At 34.6% G+C, this 22,370-nt stretch overlaps 1 protein-coding gene across 9 annotated transcripts in view; it reads left to right on the forward strand.

Annotated features, from left to right (window-relative positions):
• The window catches only part of BAZ2B (bromodomain adjacent to zinc finger domain 2B), a 325,819-nt gene that overhangs the window by 223,739 nt on the left and 79,710 nt on the right, over positions 1–22,370 (forward strand). For 8 of the 9 annotated variants that reach the window (XM_079781879.1, XM_079781880.1, XM_079781881.1 and 5 more), the window contains 7 exons: positions 5,745–5,945; positions 6,445–6,840; positions 11,268–11,871; positions 13,456–13,749; positions 14,900–14,960; positions 15,721–15,829; positions 16,094–16,195. In XM_079781879.1, the coding sequence (XP_079638005.1) occupies positions 5,745–5,945; positions 6,445–6,840; positions 11,268–11,871; positions 13,456–13,749; positions 14,900–14,960; positions 15,721–15,829; positions 16,094–16,195 (1,767 nt within the window). The remainder of the gene's footprint in view (positions 1–5,744; positions 5,946–6,444; positions 6,841–11,267; positions 11,872–13,455; positions 13,750–14,899; positions 14,961–15,720; positions 15,830–16,093; positions 16,196–22,370) is intronic. The other variant, XM_079781884.1, reaches the window with a different exon arrangement.

The following is a 22,370-nucleotide window of genomic DNA, read 5'->3' on the forward strand; positions in this document are numbered from 1 at the left end:
GAGTCTGGGTCCCCAGAGTCTCGCCCGGAACTGGAGTTCAGAGCAGTCAGGAGCTTGTGTCTCCCTCCCGATTGAAAAAGACCACAGCGTACTCAGTTGCCAGCCCTTTCCGTGCGCGCGTGCACCTGTACCTCTGCACTTTACTTCTGCACCTCCTCTGAGTCTCAGTGTGCTTTTCTCTTTCCTTCTAGTTATAGAATTTCCATTCAGCCAGCCGTCCTGTGGTTCTGGATGATGTCCGTTTTGTCTTTTAGTTGTAGTTTTTAATTGGTTGTGCGAGGCAGCAATTTCAGGTGTTTACCTATGCTGCCATCTTGGTTTCTCCTCTAGTTTGTTATAAAAGCATATGAGGATTGTATTGGGTGTGCAAATCAAATGTGGTAAATCTACTCCAATATTTTGTCACTCTAAATAAGCCTTTGGATTTCCTCTTCCACATCATGCCAGGGAAGCTGTGACATATCAACTTTATTAAATATAGATCACCTGCATTCCTCCCCTCCTGAGGGTATTGCCAGGGTGGCTACACATGGGTGTGGGCCCCGCCTGTTCCCTCCTAACAATCTAGATGTTGCTTCTTCTTTAAATCACTAGTTGTAGGACTTTTGTTTGGCTAGATTTCAGGCGATTCTGAATGACTGTCATTCTCTAGTTCAGTTGTAATTTTGATGTGGTTGTAGGAGAATTCGAGTACCACTTTCACCTACACCACCTTCTTGACCAGAAGTTCTCTACCTGTTGCTCTTCAAGTGCTCTTTACTCTCCTCCCTTATCATTTGTTTCAAGGGCATTCCCAATAGAGTGAGCTCCCAGGGTCCATCTGTGCTGCTGCCAGCTTCTTTGAATGCCAGACAGTGACTGAAACACCATCCATTCCTTATTCTCATAGTATTTTGAAACAAATCTCACACATCATGCCCTTACTATATGTCTGTATATATTTCTACAAGTTGAAAGTCCATATTTTTTAAAACTTACACTATCCTACCTCTTAGAAGTAGTGCTAAAATCTAGTAAAATCTAAAATCTTCAGTACCATAACAATGTACAAGGCATTGAACAAGAATTTGGAGGCATGGATATGAAACAGACCCTTTCCTTAGTTCTAATAAGGACTCTACATTGACCTACCTAAACAAAATCAGTGTTGTTAAAGTAAGAAGTGTTTCCAGTAACAGGTACTAAAAACTTTCAGAGGCACCTCTCTAATGATAAAAGGGGGTCAATTCTGAGGTAGCATAGTGGTGTTCATAGACATCTACATAGAAATAACACTAGAAAGACATGGGTTATCAAATGAGGAAAACTAGAACTTAAGATTTCAGAAGATGAGTACCTTTGGATCATACATGGTCTGGCATGAATTGTAGTAGTAGGCTGTTGAAGTAAAATGGAAATGAAGGGCATTGTCGCTAAAGAAGAAGATCCTATAGTTTTTACCCAGTAATTTTCAATTTTAAGAAGCTTTTAAAAAATTCCTTCCCTAGTCCTCTTCTGATATAGTTTGAAAAGATATTCTTCAGTTAATTTTGATAATCCCTCCTGGGTTATACGGTTACATCATTTTGTACTGCTCACTTAATATCCTTAAGTCCAAGTCCCTCATTTAGTCTGCATATTTATTTAGAATAAAGATATTTTAAATTAAACAAATTAAGTCACAAACTAAAATATGCACACAGCCTGTTAGTTAAAAATAAAAATTAAAAAATTTTAAAAAATTCAAGTTTGAATAAGTTCCGCTCCTGCTGCCATGCACAGCAGCCAAAACATAAATGGTTTGCTGATTTTAAATCATATGTAATCACTCCCTCTAATAGTTTCTTATCCCACTTAGAATTAATCCTTGCCATGGCCTATAAGACCCTGTGTGGTAAGACCCCTGCCAGTCTATCCTGCCATATCTCCTATGTCCCTGGTTCCCTGTGCCATACATAGCTAGTCTAGTTAGCTTCCCCATTCTGTGAACACATCAAACTCATTTCCTTTGCTGCTTCCCATCTTGAAGCATTCTTTGCTTGTTCTCCATTTAGGTCTCAACTCAGAAAGGTTCTATCTGTATCTAAATCTTTACCCCACCCCACCCCCAACACACACACTATCTATCCAGTTATCCTGTTTTTTAGTCATGATATTTATCTCTAAAACCCCTTATATATATATATATGTTTGTTGATTCTCTACAGCCAGATCCCACTAGGGCAGAGTTGTTGTTTCTTTGTCACACCCTTCTATCCCCAGAGACTAAAGCATTCCTAGTACATAAGAGCCTTGACTATGTGCTAGTTTTTTATTGGAATAAATAAGTATACAGTGAAATGAAAGTTCAATGAGAGGGTTCTGAAATGCTTTTCCAGATTGAACGGGGGGTGGGTTGCTGGGGGTGTGTGCGGTTAATAAGCTCTTCTTTGATCATTTTTTGATGAACCTAAGAAGACTCATTTTTTAAATGTTTAAATGGCATTACAGACATACTACCTAATTATGTGTGAATGAAAAAGAACTAACTACACACACACACACACACACACACACACTAATAGTAATTAAGGAGATGAAATTGGTGATATTGACACTCATTTTTCTCTTTTTACTAATATCTGGACTTGCAGCTCATATCTCCTTTGTTGTTGTTTTTTAAGTAGGGTCTAAATTTGTTACCTTATAAAAAAGCATAGACTCTTTGCACATGGTCAGAGTATGCTATGCAAAACCGCCTGCATCAGAATCACATTACGGGTGTGTTAAAGATCCTTGTGTGCTGTTTGGAATTGGGACCCAGGAATCTGTGGGTTGCAGCAAGCTTTACTAGTGAACATCGCACCATAAAGATTTAGGGTCTGCATATCTAGACTTCATTCTTGAGAAGTGTAGGCCCCATTTCTCATGCCATCTATAATAATAAAAGCGTAATATGCTAATTAGACCGGACAGCCGAACGACCTTCCAGATGTCCTTCTGGACGACCTTCCAGACCAAACCTGGGCTGTGAGAGAAGCCCGGGTCCTGGGTGCCTGCCAGCAGATGGAGGGAAGCCCAGGTCCCAAGTGCCAGAGGGAAGCCGGGGGAAGGAAGGCCTACTCTTGCACTAATTTCATGCATTGGTCCTCTAGTCTTTAAATAAAAAAACACACAGATGACTTGGGCATGGAATAGGAGTTTATTTCTTCCTGCTAAATCACCATAGCTTCCTCATTTCTTTCCTTTCATAGCTAGCCCCTACTGAAACCAAAAGGTGATAACTTCAATTTAGATTCCTTATGATTTTCATAGTCTTACTATAGGTGCTTAGAAACACACAATAGATTTGGTTGGCAAGGAAGTGTTTCTCCAACAAATGGTAGGCTTAATATTCCTATATTACTATTGTTTCCCTTTCATCTCTACTTTGGTTCCTTGTCACTTTCTGCTTTACTGTGAGAGAAGATAGCTCAGGGAATGGTGATAACTGTTAGTTGGCTTATTGAAGGCATGTCTCTGGGGGAAACATTACAGTTGCTAGTTTGGAGCGTGACAGTACCATTGAAAGTGAAATAAAACAGCAGGAGTGAATATCCTCACTTCTATGCATTTTACTAGATTTGAATCAAATTTCAGAAGGCACAAAGGAAGAGTATAGATTTGCAATCTGTAACTATGGCTTAAACTTGGCTTCCTGGTAAAGAGGTATATGATTATCTTTCCTTCACCAGGCCCAGTAGTCATGAAAGGCCCTATTTCTATTAAGACCATAGCTTTCATATTTGTAAGATCATAGCTTTTGTAATTGGTTGATTACCTTTTCTATATTTTGTTCTTTATCTATCAGCAAACACTATTGAAATATTCCTAAGTAACTTTGGATTGTACTCAATCTATTGCTCTGTCATTTCAGTATTTCTCCCTGCAGTCTTCTTGTTGGCAGAATTTTAACTTTTCCAAAGTTATATAGTTATTTAGTTATAATTCATATCATGATTTTTCCTCTTTTTATCCACTACTATTGTCTATCTGTAAACCCCAAACTTTCCTTTTCTATGACCTAATGTTCCTTTCTTCCAAGTTTAGATTTCCTTTTTCCTATAGAATCTTAAAGGTTCCAGAAATTAATATTTCTTTATCACATTTTTCTTTTTTTATGTGAAATATGAAAAATTAAAATTCTGACCTTAATTAAAGCAGCTCGTAAGTCCTTTGCTACCTATCTTCTCTTCTCTAGAGCACTTACTACTGTATAGAATTATTTGCATTTATATTAATCATCTGTCTACTACCACCACCACCATTACCACTAGAATGTAAGTTTCTTGAAGGCAATTACTCTTATCTTAAGCATCATTGTAGCCCAACACCTAGAAAGGTGTATTTGGCATATTATATGTAAATATTTGGCTACTAAGTTACTATCTGCATAAAGAAAGAAGACTAAAGCTAAATATAGAACTTCCATGTATATAACCCTTATAATTGGAATTATTATTTTGTAAATTATTCTTATTGATGCCTAACTGCTCCCCTGCCAGCCTGTTTGCCTCTAACTGCCCTCCTCTGCAGGCCTGGTCACCCTTAACTGCCCTCCCCTGCAGGCCTGGTCCCCCCAACTGCTCTCCCCTGCGGGCCTGGGTCCCTCCCAACTGCCCTTCCCTGCAGGCCTGGTCTCCCCCAACTTCCCTCCTCTGCCGGCTTGGTCACCCCTAACTGCCCTCCCCTGCAAGCTTGATCGCCCCCAACTGCCCTCCCTTGCAGACCTGGTCCCTCCCAACTGCCCTCCCCTGCTGGCCTGATTGCCCACAACTGCCCTCACTTGCAGACCTGGTCCCTCCCAACTGCCCTCCCCTGCTGGCCTGATTGCCCACAACTGCCCTCACTTGCAGACCTGGTCCCTCCCAACTGCCCTCCCCTGCTGGCCATCTTGTGGTGGCCATCTTGTGTCCACATGGGGGCAGCCATCTTGACCACATGGGGGCAGCCATCTTGTGTGTTGGAGTGATGGTCAATCTGCATATTACTCTTTTATTAGATAGGATAGAGACCTGGTGCATGGGTGGGGGCCAGCTGGTTTGCCCTGAAGGGTGCCCCGGATCAGAGTGGCGGTTCTCTTGGGGGCATCGGGTGGCCTGGGCGAGGGTCCTATGGTGGTTTGCAGGCCGGCCACACACCCTGGCGACCCAAGCGGAGGCCCTGGTATCTGGGATTTATTTATCTTCTATAATTGAAACTTTGTAGCCTTGAGTGGAGCCAAGCCTCCTGTTTGCTCTGTGGCTGCAGCCATTTTTGTTGGGATTTATTTATCTTCTATAATTGAAACTCTGTAGCCTTGAGTGGAGGCCTAGGCCCGCTAGGGTGTGCAGAAAGCTTGGCTTCCTCCATTACTGGGGAAACCCAAGCCTCCTGCTTGCTCCGTGGCCGCACCCATCTTGGTTGGGTTAATTTGCATACTCGCTCCTGATTGGCTGTTGGGCATGGCTTGTGGGTGTAGCGGAGTGATGGTTAATTTGCATATTACTCTTTTATTAGATAGGATTTTATAATATACTATATTGAGATTTCCCATACCCTGTACATGTCAGAGCTTGTATATTTTATTGGAGAATTCCTGTCACATAAGTTAATTTGATTAGTTTGTTGAATAATTACCCTTATAACATTGGAGTTTTCCCTATTTCCTAAAGTGACATTTTGAGATTGAAAATATCATTTGAAAATTAAAAGAGCTTACCTCTTACTGAAACTTGAATTTTTCTAAAAATCTTGTCTTTATCCAGAAACCAAGGAAGAAAGCTATGGAAAGTTCTAGCAACAGTGATAGTGATTCAGGCACATCATCAGACACCTCAAGTGAAGGCATTAGTAGTAGTGATTCAGATGATCTAGAGGAAGATGAAGAAGAAGATCAAAGTATTGAAGAAACTGAAGATGATGATTCTGATTCAGAAAGTGAAGCACAACATAAAAATAACAACCAGGTATAAATAGTTCCCTTGGCCTCATCTACACAGTATTTGTATTTAGGGATTAACTTATTTATCCTGACTCTCAAAGTCTGTAAAGTTTAATTTTAATCATTGCCTTTAGTTCTCACTTTTTTAAAAAATTGATTTTAGTAAGAGAGAAAGGAGGGACAGATAGAAGAGAGAGAAACACACATAGAGAGAAACATTGCTTTATTGTTTCACTTATGCATTCATTGGTTGATTTCTTATATGTGCCCTGATTGGGGGTTGAACCTGCAACCTTAGTGTATTGGGACGATGCTCTAACCAACTGAGATACTGGCCAGGGCAAATTCTTACTTTTGCAAAAGACAGAATAGGAGATGGAGAAATATTTTAAAGAGATATTTACTGTATTTCTCCTGCGCTTTATATATCTATCACTGGTCACTAGGAACACTTCCTTTTTTTCCTGCTTGGTGTTCTTTCTTTTAATAGATGTTAAGCTCTGCCTTTTAACTTTTATTTACAGGTGCTATTACATGGTATTTCAGACCCAAAAGCAGATGGACAGAAAGCAACTGAAAAAGCCCAGGAAAAAAGAATACACCAGCCATTACCTCTTGTGTCTGAATCCCAGACCCACTCATCATTCCAATCCCAGCAGAAGCAGCCTCAGGTTTTGTCACAGCAGCTTCCATTTATTTTCCAAAGCTCTCAGGCAAAGGAGGAATCTGTGACCAAACACACAAGTGTAATACAGTCTACGGGATTGGTGTCCAATGTGAAACCTCTATCTTTGGTAAATCAAGCCAAAAAGGAAACTTACATGAAACTCATAGTTCCTTCTCCTGATGTACTTAAAGCAGGGAATAAAAATACCTCTGAAGAATCTAGTCTTTTGACCAGTGAATTGCGATCTAAACGGGTGAGTTAAAAATTATTTATAGAATAATTTTATTATTAGGAAAAGAGCTTTTATATAATCTTATAATATGCAGGTTTTAAATTAAATTCTTCTCTTATTTTTATACTTTTTTTAGTCACCAGGAATCAAATATGCACATCAGCAAACTAAATTTCTCTGATTTTATATTTGTATGTACATCTGCTTAATATATTTTTGGCAACACAATCAAGTCATTTTCCCCCTGGTTTAATGATTTAACAGTAAGGAGATAAATATACTTGAATAAGACATACTTCATGATCACTTTTGTTTAAAATATAATGTCCTTTTCTTCTAATATCAATATATTTTTAAAGAAATGAATTATTGAATCATTTACCTTTATAGTTCTATAATTTAGCAATTTTAAGTGTAAAAATTCTTTATAAAGACTCATTTTCCTTTGCCATTCTTAGTGAATAATATCAAATACAAAATATTTTGAGTAATTTTTATTTACACAAACACCAGAACCACTCATCAGAGAAATTTTTTCAACTTGATTTTCTTCCTTTGATTTTATTTACTTTATAGTCTACATCCATATGTTCAGTAAAATTCTAGTAATTAAATGATCAATACTTTACATTTTAGAATGAGCTTGGAGTAGAGGAAAATATTATTTTGTTTGAACACTGGTTTTGATTATAAAAATTATCATTACACTTACTAAATATGAGCTAGCACTCGTAGAGCATGTACTGTTTGCCAAGGATTGTTTTAAGTGCTGAACTTGCACTTATTCATTGAATACTAATATCTATTAGTGCTGCTAATGTTGTTATGACCAGTAAAAGATGATCAAATTGAGACACATAGAACTTTAACTTTCCCAAGATCACACTGCTAGTTAGTGATGGAGCTAGAATTCAAACCTAGGAATATGGCACTAGAGTTCTTTTCTTAACCACTATAATATTCTGCCTTTCTTTAAAAAGTCACATTGTTCTAGTCCATTGACTCTTGTTTTACATCAAGAACAGGGTCAAACATAAATGACTTCAAAATAGGCTTTTTTGAGAATGTAAACAAGTAATTCTCATGTGTACATTAGAATCAACTGCGAAACTTTAAAAAGGAAATACCACCCAGAACAATTAAATCAGGTTCTCTTGTCTTGAGATTAAGGTGTTACATGTCTAAAATATTTCCCAGGTGATTCAAATGTGCCAGATTTGAGAACCATTGATTAAAGGGAATGATAGTGGTATCATAATACCATGCACATTATAATTTGTAATGAACCATTCAATCATAACAACGTATTATTATTGGCATCACGTTATTGACTCTCCATGAGTAAATTAAGCAAATTAAAAATTAAATTTTGGAGGCTATTTTAATTTTCATTAATGTATATTCCACTTTAAGATAAATGAATTTACCGAATAACATCAAGAAGTATTTGCATTATGAAAGGTTTCTTAAATTTTTAAAAGAGTTTCTTATTTAAAGAATTTTATATGACTGCCTATTAGAAAGTCACTTATTAAATATTTGCTTAATAAATGTAGCCAAGCTAGCTTTCGACACATATGATCTTATGTAATCCTTACAAAACCGTGTGAGATAAAGATATTAAGGCTCAGAGAGATTAAGCCACTTGCCAACATCACATAACAATTTACGAGCAGAAGTGTCTTAAACAGAGATCATTCTGATTTCAAAGAACATGATTAAGATTAAATAATCTGTTGTTTTTGAAATAATGGTTGTTAATGGGAAATATTTTATGTGAATGGACATTCACATTAGACTCAATTCTAAATGACTTTATCAACTTGTTCTTGGTACTTAGTATTAACGTAAAGGGCATTTTATAAATACTTCCCTAATACCAACTCTTTTTCTTCATATGCAGTCTAAAATAAATAATTTTGCTTTATGTCCTATGATAGTCTCAATTGTTTCATGATATCTACTTCCTCACTATTCTGTGCTTTTCTTGGGTGTTATTTAATCATTGGGTCCTTCTATTACTCTTACACTGTAGACATTTAATTCAAATCAGTATACATTAATTGGATATATAGATCAATAGTCAATTTTCTTTATCAGTTTTGCCTAGAGGGTTTTTCTGTAGTCTTCAGAGACTCTGGTTGAGTCCTGGGAGCAAGAGCTTGGAGATAGATCAGAGCTTCTTCATACCTATCTCTTCCTATACTCCTGTCATCCAAGTGGATGTCTTAAAGCAGAAAGACATTTGCTACTATACAGGTTTCAGTTTTCTCCCCTACTTTTTATGTTCCACCCCTCAAATAAAAAAAGAGAGCATGTTTGCTGTAAAAGAGTAACTGGTATTATTCTTGGATATAAAATATGGATATCTATCTTTGGTTATTTTTTTAAATCTTCAGAGTCAATATATGGGAAGAGATTCTTCAGAACTGGAGAGGATCAATTTCAGAAAATTAAAATGCAAAATATAAAACTAAAGGGAAAGTTTTTGTTTTTATGACTGTTTTGATCCTATATATTTAGAGGGAAATTTTACTACCTATAAAAAAGCACAGAATGATTATGTGACATAATTGTGCTCTAGGAAATGAAAATACAAGTTTTTCTGCTGAAAATTTAAATCAGTATATGTAAATATGAAGTTTAAATACATTATACATATACTTATACAATATACGGTGGTATGCAGTAGTTATCCTATATAATAAAAGTCTAATATGCAAATTGTCCCCTTGACCTGGAGTTCAACCGGGAGTTCGACCAGGGCGCGGGGCCGGCCGGCCAGTCGCGGGAAGGGAGGCCCCAGCCAGCGGCAGCAGTGTCAGGCAGCTGGGGGAAGGGAGGCCCTGGCTGGCAGCCGGCATCCACTAGGAACCCTACCCGTGCACAATTTCATGCACTATGCCTCTAGTATCATATAAGTATTAACTAAAATTGAGTATGTTAAAGCATATTAATATTAAAATTTTGCTATAAAATTATTTTCCAAAGGCAAAAGCAATTATTTGCTATAATTTTCCATATTTTATTCACTAATTAAATATTGATTAATTATGGGGCAGTGCCTTGGGTGTGAATATTATGTGATAGTCTTTGTTTATAAAATTAATAATTTAATTTTCTAAGTGAAGAAGTTTATATAGGAATTGTGTGTTGCTAATTAGTACTGGTGCTTTAAAATATTTCATAAGTGATTTTGTATGGCATTCCATCTGCATTTATCCCTGTGAAATACCCACCACAAATCTTTGCTGCCTTGTTTTTTAAAAGCCCGGGTCCAATGCTGAGAGCGCTGCTGATTTTAATTTCAAGGCAACCATTTTCTTTTCTTTTCTTTTTTTCCCAATTTTTTTTATTAAGGTATTATATGTGTACATATCTTACCATTGAAGGCAACCATTTTCATTATAGAATCTTATCTTTTGTATCTATAACTTAAAATGCTTTAATCATCCTATTTCAGTTTATATTTGCATATAATTTTAATTTATTTTAATAAATAAAATCCATGATTTTACTCTGTTCAGGACAATTCTGTTAGCCAAATAATTTTTTATTCCTTTTTTACAGATGTAAATTTTAAGGCTTAGTGGTTTAAGGATAATTTTTCTAAACTTTTATTACACTATTTCCAATGCTAATATGCTGAAGGCACCCTAAAGTTGGCCCCCCAGAATGTTGAGCCAGCATTTCTATCAGCCTCATATCACGTTGACTATAGGTTGTACAGGACAGAATATAAGGAGGTCAAGGTGCTCAAAGGATAGAGGCATATGTGCTCTGGCTGAAACAAGCATGAAAAGCTGCTTGGTTGAATTTTGAAGAATGAACAGCATTTCATTAGCTTAAAATTTATAAAAGGAGGATGCTTCATGCAGAGAAAATAGTTATAACAAAATGTGGGTGCACAGGGTGTGACAGGTTTGACTAGAAAGGTATGCACTTCATATGAAAAGTATTTACTTTCTAAAGTTGGCAATGGTGGAGGAAGCACTAAAGCTTTTGACTGAGGAGCTAATATATAATATTAGACTTATATTAAGATTTAATTGACATTTGTGTAAAGCATATATTGAGTTGGGTGGGAAGAAATGGTATGGCTTAAGTTTGAGCAATATTTTAATGAAAGAATCCAAAGACATAGTAATATGACTGACTGACTTGGAGAAAAGTGAAGGACAATTTTAGAGTTTCAAGCTTGGATTATTGAGAAAACGGGAGCAATAGTAAAGAGAAGGGGACAGTCAGGAAACATATGTAAGAGGGAAGGACTAATTGAACTTTAATATATTATGTCTAGCCAAGGTTCGGCAACCAGCAGTCTTCACAGCCACTACTTTTACAGCACTTGTAATCATGATTTAAATTTGTGTATAAGCAGTTGTCAGATACTGCAGACAGTCGTTGTTCTTATTGTTGATTTGTTCTTTTAACTTATGTTTCAACAGGAACAATATAAACAGACATTTCCAGCACAGTTAAAGAAACAGGAGTCCTCCAAGAGCTTGAAGAAGGTTATTGCAGCTTTGTCAAATCCTAAAGGAACCTCTAGCTCACCAGCACATCCAAAACAATCACTAGAAAACAACCACCCTAATCCATTCTTGACAAATGCACTTTTGGGTAATCACCAACCAAATGGAGTTATTCAAAGTGTCATTCAAGAAGCTCCTCTAGCACTTACTACCAAAACTAAAATGCAGAGTAAGATTAATGAGAACATTGCTACTGCAAGTAGTACCCCTTTTTCCTCACCTGTAAATTTGAGTACAAGTGGAAGAAGGACCCCTGGCAATCAAACAGCTGTAATGCCCTCTGCTTCTCCCATACTCCATAGTCAAGGGAAGGAAAAAGCAGTTAGCAATAATGTAAACCCAGTAAAAACACATCACTCTCATCCTGCAAAATCTTTAGTGGAACAGTTTAGAGGAACAGATTCAGACATTCCCAGTAGTAAAGATTCTGAAGATTCAAATGAAGACGAAGAGGAAGAAGATGAGGAAGAAGATGAGGAAGATGAGGAAGATGATGAATCTGATGACAGCCAATCAGGTTATTTTCTATTTTAAAAATTTAAAGTATTTTAGTAAATGCTACGTGAACCAAAACATTTTAAAAGAGGTTCTTAAGTCACAGGCTTATAATTATGTCATTCACTATGTTTCACACAGCTATGTATATTTCTGTAGAGAGCTGATAAAAATAGGCGTAACTGAAATTGGAAATCCTGAGTAAAATTCTCAGCTTTGTTGTTCATTTAGCATTAAACAAATAATACTTTAAAGCGAATATAAATAATGCATGAAAATCATGAAGTTGCTTAATTTTCACTTAATTCAGCGCAACTAATTTATCCCTTTTTGCATCTCTTCTGCTACTTGTTAAAATGTGTCACAGTCATTCAGAAAGTAGCAAAAACCTAAATCCCTATGCATGTCTGTTAGCAATCAGAATGCATTTTAATAACATTTAGTATTCTTCCTGGTTTTATTTTTATTCACTTCCTGTTTTTTTTGTTGTTGTTGTTAGCTTCTTTTTATTTTTCTTCCCCTTAACTTTTCTTCCTGTTCCACAGAAGGTTGAAAATACAAGATAGCTTAAATTTTAAATTCAAAGATGAAATATATATTATCAAAGTTTTTGGATTCGTTAACTGGTCAGCCACAAATCCTATTGTAAATTTGCTAGTCACCAATATGAATAGGGAAATATAGTCAGTTATGCAAGGTAAAGTATTTATGAGGTAAAAACAGCTACTTACTCAGGGCAAGAACATCTTTTCCTATAATATTTTTTCTGGTGTTCCCATAAACACAACTTTCCATGGTAGATAATGAATGTCAGTATTAACATCTGTCAAAGACAGCTTTATAATGAACTTTAGTGTAGACAGATAATACTACACAAAACATAATTCCACAAAAGCTGTTGTTCCGGAAGCCATTAAAATACAGTACAAATATCAGTCCTATGTTTATCCAGTTTAATCCAGGAATAGATTTTACATACCTGTAGGATGGATGCATTTATAGGACGACATTGCTAGAACAAACTTGAATTATTAAACATTAAATTACCCCCTACAGTTGTGTTAGTAATCCCAGTCTTTTGTGAAGCCTGAGCAGCATGATGGAGTCCTAACACCTACATAGAATAACTGCAGCCAAAAGAGCAGGAATCTCCTTCAGAAAATTGTTTTCTTTCATGTCAAAGTGCAGATGAAAAGGTGATGGCAGTCCCAGTCTTCTCTTTCTCATAGTAAACTACAATTCTTAAGCTATTGAGATCTATTAATTTAAATAATCAATTCGATCCCCTCTACACTTTAGTTTCTCCATTAAATTAAAAGTGACAAAGCCTCTAGGCAGAACTCATCCTGTGAATAGTGTCATATGAGGAGAACTATTTTATGAGTAAAATGGATACTTTAATGAAGAATTTTGAGGTTTTATAGCCTGCGAACATTGTACTCAAATAGCTTGCCAGGTAGTAATTTTTACATTTATGCTTCAGGAAGATGCTCATTTGAGTTCTTATTCACAGATGCTGGTTCCTGAACTATTCCATTTAGGTACAAACTGCAAATTGTTGGTGATTATCTAGTTATAATATACAAATGCTTCTTTTACTTCCCAGAATCAGATAGTAATTCAGAATCAGATACAGAAGGATCAGAAGAAGATGATGATGATGATAAAGACCAAGATGAATCAGATAGTGATACTGAAGGAGAGAAAACTTCAATGAAACTGAATAAAACAGCTTCCTCTGTCAAAAGCCCTTCCATCAGTCTCACAGCTCACTCAACACCTCGTAACCTCCACATAGCAAAAGCCCCAGGCTCTGCTCCTGCTGCCTTATGTTCTGAATCCCAGTCACCTGCTTTTCTTGGCACACCTTCTTCCACACTTACTTCAAGTCCACACTCTGGTACCTACACTTTATTTTTATTATTGTAAAGTAGAAGGCAAACCATAGCAAGAATTCTTATTTATACAGTGGTCTAAGGATGATCTCATTGGAATCAAGTGTTCAGCTTAGATTTAGGTTGGCTAAGAAAGGTCAGCATGTATTTTCAAAGGATATGACCCATTTCCATTTTTATTCTCTGTGCTTACAGTTTTAGAACCTGCTTAATGACAGCTCTTGATTTTGAATACTTTCCTGCTTCTGTGTTTAGTTTATGCTTCTACAACTTAGTATTTGATTGACAGTGGACTTTTTTGTACTTTAGAAAAATGAGCTCACTTGGTTACTTAAGATTCAATTGCATATCTGCCCAACACATCGCCAATCATTTGTATTAGTGAGTAGCATTAATATTCCATTAACACACCACGTCTATATTTTTCTATTTGACCTTTTATAAACTTCTAGAGGACTTCATTAAAAGTTTTTACATTAATATTCCAAAACTATTCTCTATTCTCATTTCAATAGCTAAGAAGATATAGAGGCATATAGAAAAATACTGTGTTTTACTTATTTCACTCTTTTCTTGGAAATTTCTAGTTTTGCTTCCATTTGCCAGTATGATATCCAACTAATTAAAATGTATGTATTTGTATTTGTGAAACTTGGTCATCATCTATGAAACATTTTACATGTAATCATAATCTGATTTCTTTGTACTTTAATTAAAAGACCTACTAGTGTTTTTACTATGGATTTATATGAATGTAGACATTATATTATTTTTAAATGTATGAGCCAGCAGTTGGAATTTATCAGCATCTTAAAACTAATTTTCAAAGAATACAACAGTATATGGTTTTCTGAAACTTTACTCCTACTTTAGCCATGTTTAAATAATGAAATCAGAGGAACACTGTATATTTTTACCTCGCCTTGTATTCTCTTTGGAGAGAAAGACTAGCTTTAGTCATGCAGACCAAAGAAACCCTCTACTTTATACAATGTGTTTTGTTGGACCATCTAAAAATAATGTACAAGTTGCAGAACAACACTAATAATCCAAGCCATTAAGATCTTTTATTTAAAGAGGAGCTTCAAAACTATCAAAAAATTGTCTACCTGTGTAAACTAGTCTTTTATGTTAACTGGCTGAATTTTCTTGAAGGCACTTCCAAAAGAAGAAGAGTAACAGATGAACGCGAACTGCGTATTCCTTTGGAATATGGGTATGGAAAATGAGATTTCCCTTTTTGCTTTTCCCACACATATTTATGCATGTTTGATTTCATATTCTATACTTTAATAAGTGAATATACTGCATAGTATTTATTGGAGAAGAGCTAGAATGAAAGGCAAGTAAGATGATATATCAGAAAACTGAAATTAAGGGTAACTGCTGTGTTTAGATATGACAGAGCTGTGATGGGGGCATGCATCCAGGTGGGAATATGACTGAAAAATAAGCAAGAGCAAGTCATTTGGCAAAGGGAAGGGGTGCAATTGAGAGTGTCAGAGATTTTGTGAAGATAGAATTTAAGGGCAGGGAAAGCCATTGTGGCAGAGTTTTCCTAAAATGGTTTAATTGGAACTGAGCAGTTTTACACTGAAGTACATGACTCTCCAAGAGCAGACAGCCAGGTTTATTGTCGTCCTCTCACTTAAAGCTTTTCAGATGTAAAAAGTCAGTACACATTGACACATGCTATTAATATGTCTCAAAGTAATTCTAGTTAAGATTTCTAAAAAATTTAATGGAGTTTCATATTTATAACTTGAGTCTTTGATTAATTTCAATTGAATTACTTAGCTAAAAATTAAAATAATTTTAATAGTAAATACATCTCAGTTGTATAATCAGGAGGTTTAATATTTGTTTTATTTGCATTTTTCATGTTTTCTAAAGAGCATGTATTCTTAATTTTTTTTTTAGTTTTTAAAAGTTTTTAAAATTAAGTATGTTATAATTCTCATTTCTGTTATGCATAGCTGGCAGAGAGAGACAAGAATAAGAAACTTTGGAGGGCGCCTTCAAGGAGAAGTAGCATATTATGCTCCATGTGGAAAGAAACTTAGGCAGTACCCTGAAGTAATAAAGGTACATACTTTTCACCAAATAACACACATTTGGTGCCTATTATGCATGCTTATGGAAAAAAAAAAAAGTACACTCCTTTCTCAGATAAGTTCCTTGATGCAAAATGTTGTGTGTTTGGGACTAATGTACTTCACCTAAATTGAGCTCCTATAAATCCATAGCCCCGTGGTAGAATACGCAAAACAGTGTTCTGAAGATAGCTATACATCAAAGCTGGGTTGTCATTATTAAAACCTGAAGTGGAAAAATATGTGATTTTTTCAGTATCTCAGCAGAAATGGAATAATGGATATCTCAAGGGACAATTTCAGCTTCAGTGCAAAAATAAGAGTGGGTGACTTCTATGAAGCCAGAGATGGACCGCAGGTATCCACTTTTTAAAAAGTATAGTCTTTGAACCAAAAAAGTAGTACCATAACCTTAATGAATTAAATTTCACTACACTCTGTTAGTTCCTTGGTATAGCTCTACATACTCCTTTGTGGTAAACACTCAACACTCAAACTACTCAGTTTACTGTTTCAGTAGCAAGGAGCTTTGGCATAATGTCTTTTTCAAAAATTTTTATATAAACTTTTTCCTGTTTGTTAATTCTGTCAGTAGTTTTACAGGTTATACAGGTATAAAAGTATCTGCATGTTCATGTGAAATATGGTAAAGCATTAGTTCCCTGGAAAGTAAACATTTTCTAAAAATTAATTTGAATAGGAAAAATGTGTTATACGTCAGATCAAAAGAGGACAAATATGTCTTAGTTTTTTCATTTGATTATGACATGCTACATGATCCATTTTCACAAGTTGGGTAATTTTGGGGTGTGGAGGTGCAGATTTGCTTAATATTAGTTAAGTAAAATTTCTGCTTTTGCAAAAATTGAATTTTTAAATGAATTTCACACAGTTTTGTAGTGACAACTCCCTTTCAGCTTGAGGGTTAAATATGCAACCTCATTAATCAGAATGAAGAACCTACCACAGAGACTTCATTTTCTTTATTTTCTCTTTAATGTTTTGCCTTTTTTCATACTTGGATTCAGCTGCATATACTTATTTTTCCCTTTAACTATCCGTTCATGTTGAAACAAATCTTTACTAAGAAATGAGAAGACCTAGATTCTTGTTAATCCATGAAATGGTTTTGTGATTGCAAACAACAGTGTCCCCTCTATTTTTTTATCTGCAAAATAGAGACTAATAATTTTACTTCTGCTTCCTAGGATTATGTGAGGTTAAAATGATATCATATGCATAAAAATGTTTCAAAAGGTTAAAATGCTCAGCTAACTGAAGTTGATATTTTCTTCCCTGTTTGAACCGTTCTTCCTTTTGGCCCATTTTAGTGCACATACAGGTGTTGTTGTTTTTGGCAATTAATATTTTCTATTGTCGATAGGCAGGCTTTTCCTTTCTACCTTACCCTCTAGTTTTCTAGTGATAGAAATAAAAAAGACCTTACTCATTCTGCAAGAGGTATATTTTGAGAGCTCAAAGATTAAGGAAATTTTCCAAGATCACACAGCCTTAATTAGGCAGGACATAACTAGAACTCGAGGTTCCTAACAATGTTCTTTTGCATTCATTGTATAACCTATTTTTCATTGTTCAATACTTTTTAAGGAACAAATTACGTTGAAATTGACTTATCTCTTTGCTGGTAATTTTAAAATGCCAAAATCTGTTTATCTGAGGTTGGTCTTTATGGAAATATAGTCTATATTTTTCTATGTTTTAAATTTTAAAAAATTTACATTTCAGACTTACTCTGTCACCAAACAGATTCTCAGAATTTTAGAACCACAGTGGTATTTTGCATACTCCATATATAAAATGAATCAGTTTTTTAGTCACAAAGCATATTAGAAGGTAGTAATAATTTTACTTATAAATTATTTACATTTGTAATCTTTTGGTTTGTGTTATCAAATCCTTACTTGTTTATGCCAAAGATAGCTTCATGATTTTCAGATCAATGGATTTTTGTTCTGAGAACAAAGCTAATTGTTGTTCAATACATACGGATTTTTAGTTTTTTATCAGTGATAATTAGATTTAATCTCTAAAGCCTCATTAGGCAGAGCAGACAGTTCTTTGACATCCATTCACTTTTTATTAAACATAATCAGTGTTTTCCAAATGCATATTGTCTTGCTGAGCGATCATTCCAATCAAGAAAATATGATGAATTACTAAATCCAGAATATGTTAAGCTGCCAACATTTCAGCAGGCTGCAGAGGGAAAATAATAGCAATTTTGAGAGCACTTATCTCAGTTAAAAAAATATATATTTGGAGCCCTAGCCGGGTAGTTCAGTTGGTCAGAGCATCGTCCCCATACACCAAGGTTGTGGGTTGATCCCCATCAGGGTACATACAAGAATCAACCAATGAATGCATAATTAAGTGGAACAACAATCGATATTTTGCTCTCTCTTTCCTTTCTCTCCCTCCCACATTCTCTCTCTCTCTCTCTCTCTCTCTCTCTCTCAAGTCAATCAATAAAAAAAATAGTTGGATTCATTTTAGGATACTTTTAGAGAACAACAATAAAGGTAAGTAATATCAAAAACGTTAATTAGAGATGCATACAGATGTAGTGCCATATACATTTCTATATATGGTATGATCAGTATATATAAGCATATAGTTAGAAATGTACATAATTATACAATATTCTATGAACATGAACAAAGATTATATATTTTTGTTAGAGTAGCTATGATGTGTAATAATTTTGATTGGCCTACATTTTGTAGAAGATTTAAAATATAGTTTTGGACAAAGACAGTGTTATCATGCAGTGATGATCTGCAGCTTTTACAATGTTTGCCTTAATACAAGTTGTATAAATGGCACAATGGCTATATACAGGGTAGGGCAAAAGTAGGTTTACAGTTTTGAGTAAGTGAAGCACCGTTTATTCTTATATTATTTATTAATTACTGTATTATTTTCCATATGAACAGCTGTAAGCCTACTTTTGCCCTACTCTGTATAGTTTGAAAAACAAAACTATGCATATTGAAAGATTGGAAGAAAATGCCTCAGAAGTTTAATGATGGTTGTAATGATTGATGGTACAATAGATCCTTTTCTTTCCTATGCTATTTCATTTCATATTTTCTAAAATTTGCTTGTATTGCACATATAACCTGAAAAACATTTTTTATTTAAAAAATAAATACTTCTATTCCTTATAATCCAATAAAGGCTAATCTTTCAGTTTTCCAAAATCATGGAGATTGTAAACAATGATTTTAAATACTACTGCTACAGTTTTCCAAGCTTTCTATATTTCGGGCAGTGTTTAATAGCAAATGAAATGCTGTATTTGGAGATTCATTAGTATCCTTAATCACTCTCCTAACAAAACATTTGCATTGAAAAATATAATTTGTCTGTAGTATTTTTAAATTTTAAAACATACCAAAACAACCCACCAGTATTTGCCCTATAACTTCTAATTTTGTTTAAAGCATTTAAAAAATTACAACAGTGGTGTTTCAAAACTCTATTTTACAAATGGATTTTAGAAGATGATAATTTCTGCTACAAGATAATATCTGCAGTAGGGAACCATGGTTATTTTGTATAAGTTAATCATTTTTGACACAATATATTTCTGAGCTTAAGAAAGTAATTATACATATATTTATTAACAGAAAAATGTGTTGAAAATATTGGCTAACTTAGTATATAGTACGATAATATTAGAAGTAGAGTATGAGAGCTCAAATTTATTGAAATTTAAGTAAAGTTATCATTAACTACATGAAAACAATCTAATGATTACCTTTAAAAATTACAAAAAAGAAAAGCCCTTAAATTCAAGTAAATAGATAAGATTGACCCAATAAATGGGGGATGTGGCTTTAATCTAGACATTGTCAGTTTTATTTATTTCAGTCTACAAATGTGGTAAGGATTTGTACAATCAGCTACTTGTCACTATCTACTTATCCTTAGATACCAAACACTTCTTACCAGTTTCTATAGAAACCAAGATTTTAGGGATGATAACTTTCATGGAACAAAATGAACTATAACTGTACTCTTTATAAGTCTATGCTATACTGGCTGGCTACCTGCTAACGAAAAGGTGTAAGATAAATAGATTTCTCACAGACTTCTTCATCACATTATAATGAACTTGCTGAACCTAATTTTCATCTTTGTTTTCATTTTATTTTGTTTTTGAGTATCAGAATAATAGAAAGTAAGGTTGAGCTAGACACATTTTGGTAAATATAATAGGGTTATTTTTAATTACATAAATATGATACTTAGGTAAAAAGCTATTCACATTTTTATTATGAATATATGACGGATTCAAAATAAATTAATGACAAAGGTCACCTGAAGTATATGATAATCTAGGAAAAGCATTTTTTGTGAATTGTAAAGAAAAAAAAAACATTTAAGCATAAATATAACAATCATGTTTATTTTTTTCAACCAGGAAGTTCAAAAGCATTGAGTTGTGAATATCTTCTGTGTTCAGGCTAAAATGCAAAGAAAAAGAACTATACAAAGAAGAAAGGAGTTAAAAGTGACTGAGAAAATGTTGCTTTTTCTATTTGAGAAGTTTTTATTTTATTTTAAAAAAGGTATTTCTTTTTAATGGCATAAGGCCATGAGAATAGAAAAATGTCTAAGTCTTATTGAAAGAGCCTCTTTTCTTAGTCACTTAATCAGTAAATATTTGTGGCAAATACTTAATGTGCCAGACATAATTTTTCCAAATAAATTTTCCCTAAAGGCATTTTCTATAAAGAAAATTGTAAACACATTTCACTACAGAAATGAACTTGAAAGCCTGGCTTTGAGGGAAAATTAGTCTTCATACAGAAACTGAAAAGTACAAAAGCAAGAGAAATTATGATCACTGACTTAGAGGAGCTCATTGTTTGGAGAAATAAAGCACTAAGCACAATGCTGTCCAGATAAAATCAGAGTTTTGTTAGTGAGGAATAAAGGAAGATTTCACAATAAAGCAGGCAACACATGATTTTGGGCAAGGTTGTAATGCTGGTAATTATTTCAATAAGTAAAGAACGAAAGATTGGAAGTCAACAACCAGGGTTCTAATTCAACTCTGCTGTTAACTGTCACACCTAATGCAACATAGCCGTGTGCACAGAGTGGCTCTGAGAACATGAGAGATCACTACCAGAAATCTAAAAGTCTGGAAATTCATGTCACTAATCTACCAGGTAGGATTTTTATGGCTAGGCACAGGCCTATAGTAGGAGGCCAAATGTATGAATCCAAGTGTGGCGCTAACGAAGTATTTTTGTTAGATGGTAACCTACTGCAAGTAACTGGAAAGCACAGCCAGCATTGTGGAAATAATTTCTACACTGTTTTTAAGAGTTGACACCCATCTCTCAGCATAGATGGCTGTTCTTATTGTTTCACATCTTTAAAGTGCTTTCAGTATATGATATTAAAAAACTATATGATTAGAGTAAATTAAGAATCCTTAATGCTGTAAAGTTTATGTTATTTAAAACTCACTACTTGTCTTGGGCACCATAAAGTATTTAAAAATAAACTAAACTGTGAAATAGATGTAAGGAAATCCAAATAAAGTTTTATTTTTCTCATGATACTAACTTTAATGTTTTTCTGAAAATATGAATTGTTAAGTTCTGTCAAAAATATCTGATACCCTTGCTTTGCTTAAGCACTAAGATTATTCCTAGTGTCCTAGCAGGGTAATTTTGTATCCTCTATTACTTTGAAAAACTGAAGCGCCTACTCTTCTAAATCTTAATTCCCTCCTCTATGATGTGAAGTATATATATTAGAAGAGGTCTTTAAGATCAATTTCCCTTTAGGTATAACATTATAAAAGTTTTTTTTTCATAATGTAATATTAGGAAGTAAAGGATTCTTAAAGTATACCTTCAAAGAGAAAAGTAGTAAAAAAATATTAACTTTGTTTTCTTGAGCCACAGTTAAGTTTACTGAAAACTATTTAGCCAAAAATTAGTTGATAAAAATCATCAATTCACTAAATGACTAACAAACCCAGAATCATCAGACCAGATACCTTACCCAGATTAAAAGCTGTTTCACTGGGATATGTATGGGGCCCGATCCAGGAAAATATGAATAAAGTTCATCCATTCACTTATATAACATTGAGCATATGAGAAGCTCTAGGCTTCTCAATTGTTAACATGAGAAACTGACACTTCGTGGCCCAGGACTACAAATCCAAGGAAAATTGCTGCAGCAAAATCTTGGTGATACTAAACTTAAACAAGTAAAAATCTTCAGTAATTTAGCAAATAGATCATTCAGTGAACTGGCTTTTGGTGGACTGGTTTACTTCACTTAACTGCTTTCTCCCCAAAATAAATTCTTTAAAGCTTATTTAGTTTTTAAAGCATATAAGACTAAGAGCAATAAATGTATTGGCCAGTTTTCTCAGGTATTTCTCCACATTGGATCTTAACTTTGTTCAGGAAGGAAACCTCATATCATGTCTTTTCCCACGTTGCCTAGAGACTACTCCCAACTCTTTTGGTCTCCCTTTA

The sequence above is a fragment of the Cnephaeus nilssonii genome, assembly GCF_951640355.1.
Source record: "Cnephaeus nilssonii genome assembly, chromosome: 10".
In the NCBI taxonomy this organism is placed as follows: domain Eukaryota; kingdom Metazoa; phylum Chordata; class Mammalia; order Chiroptera; family Vespertilionidae; genus Cnephaeus; species Cnephaeus nilssonii.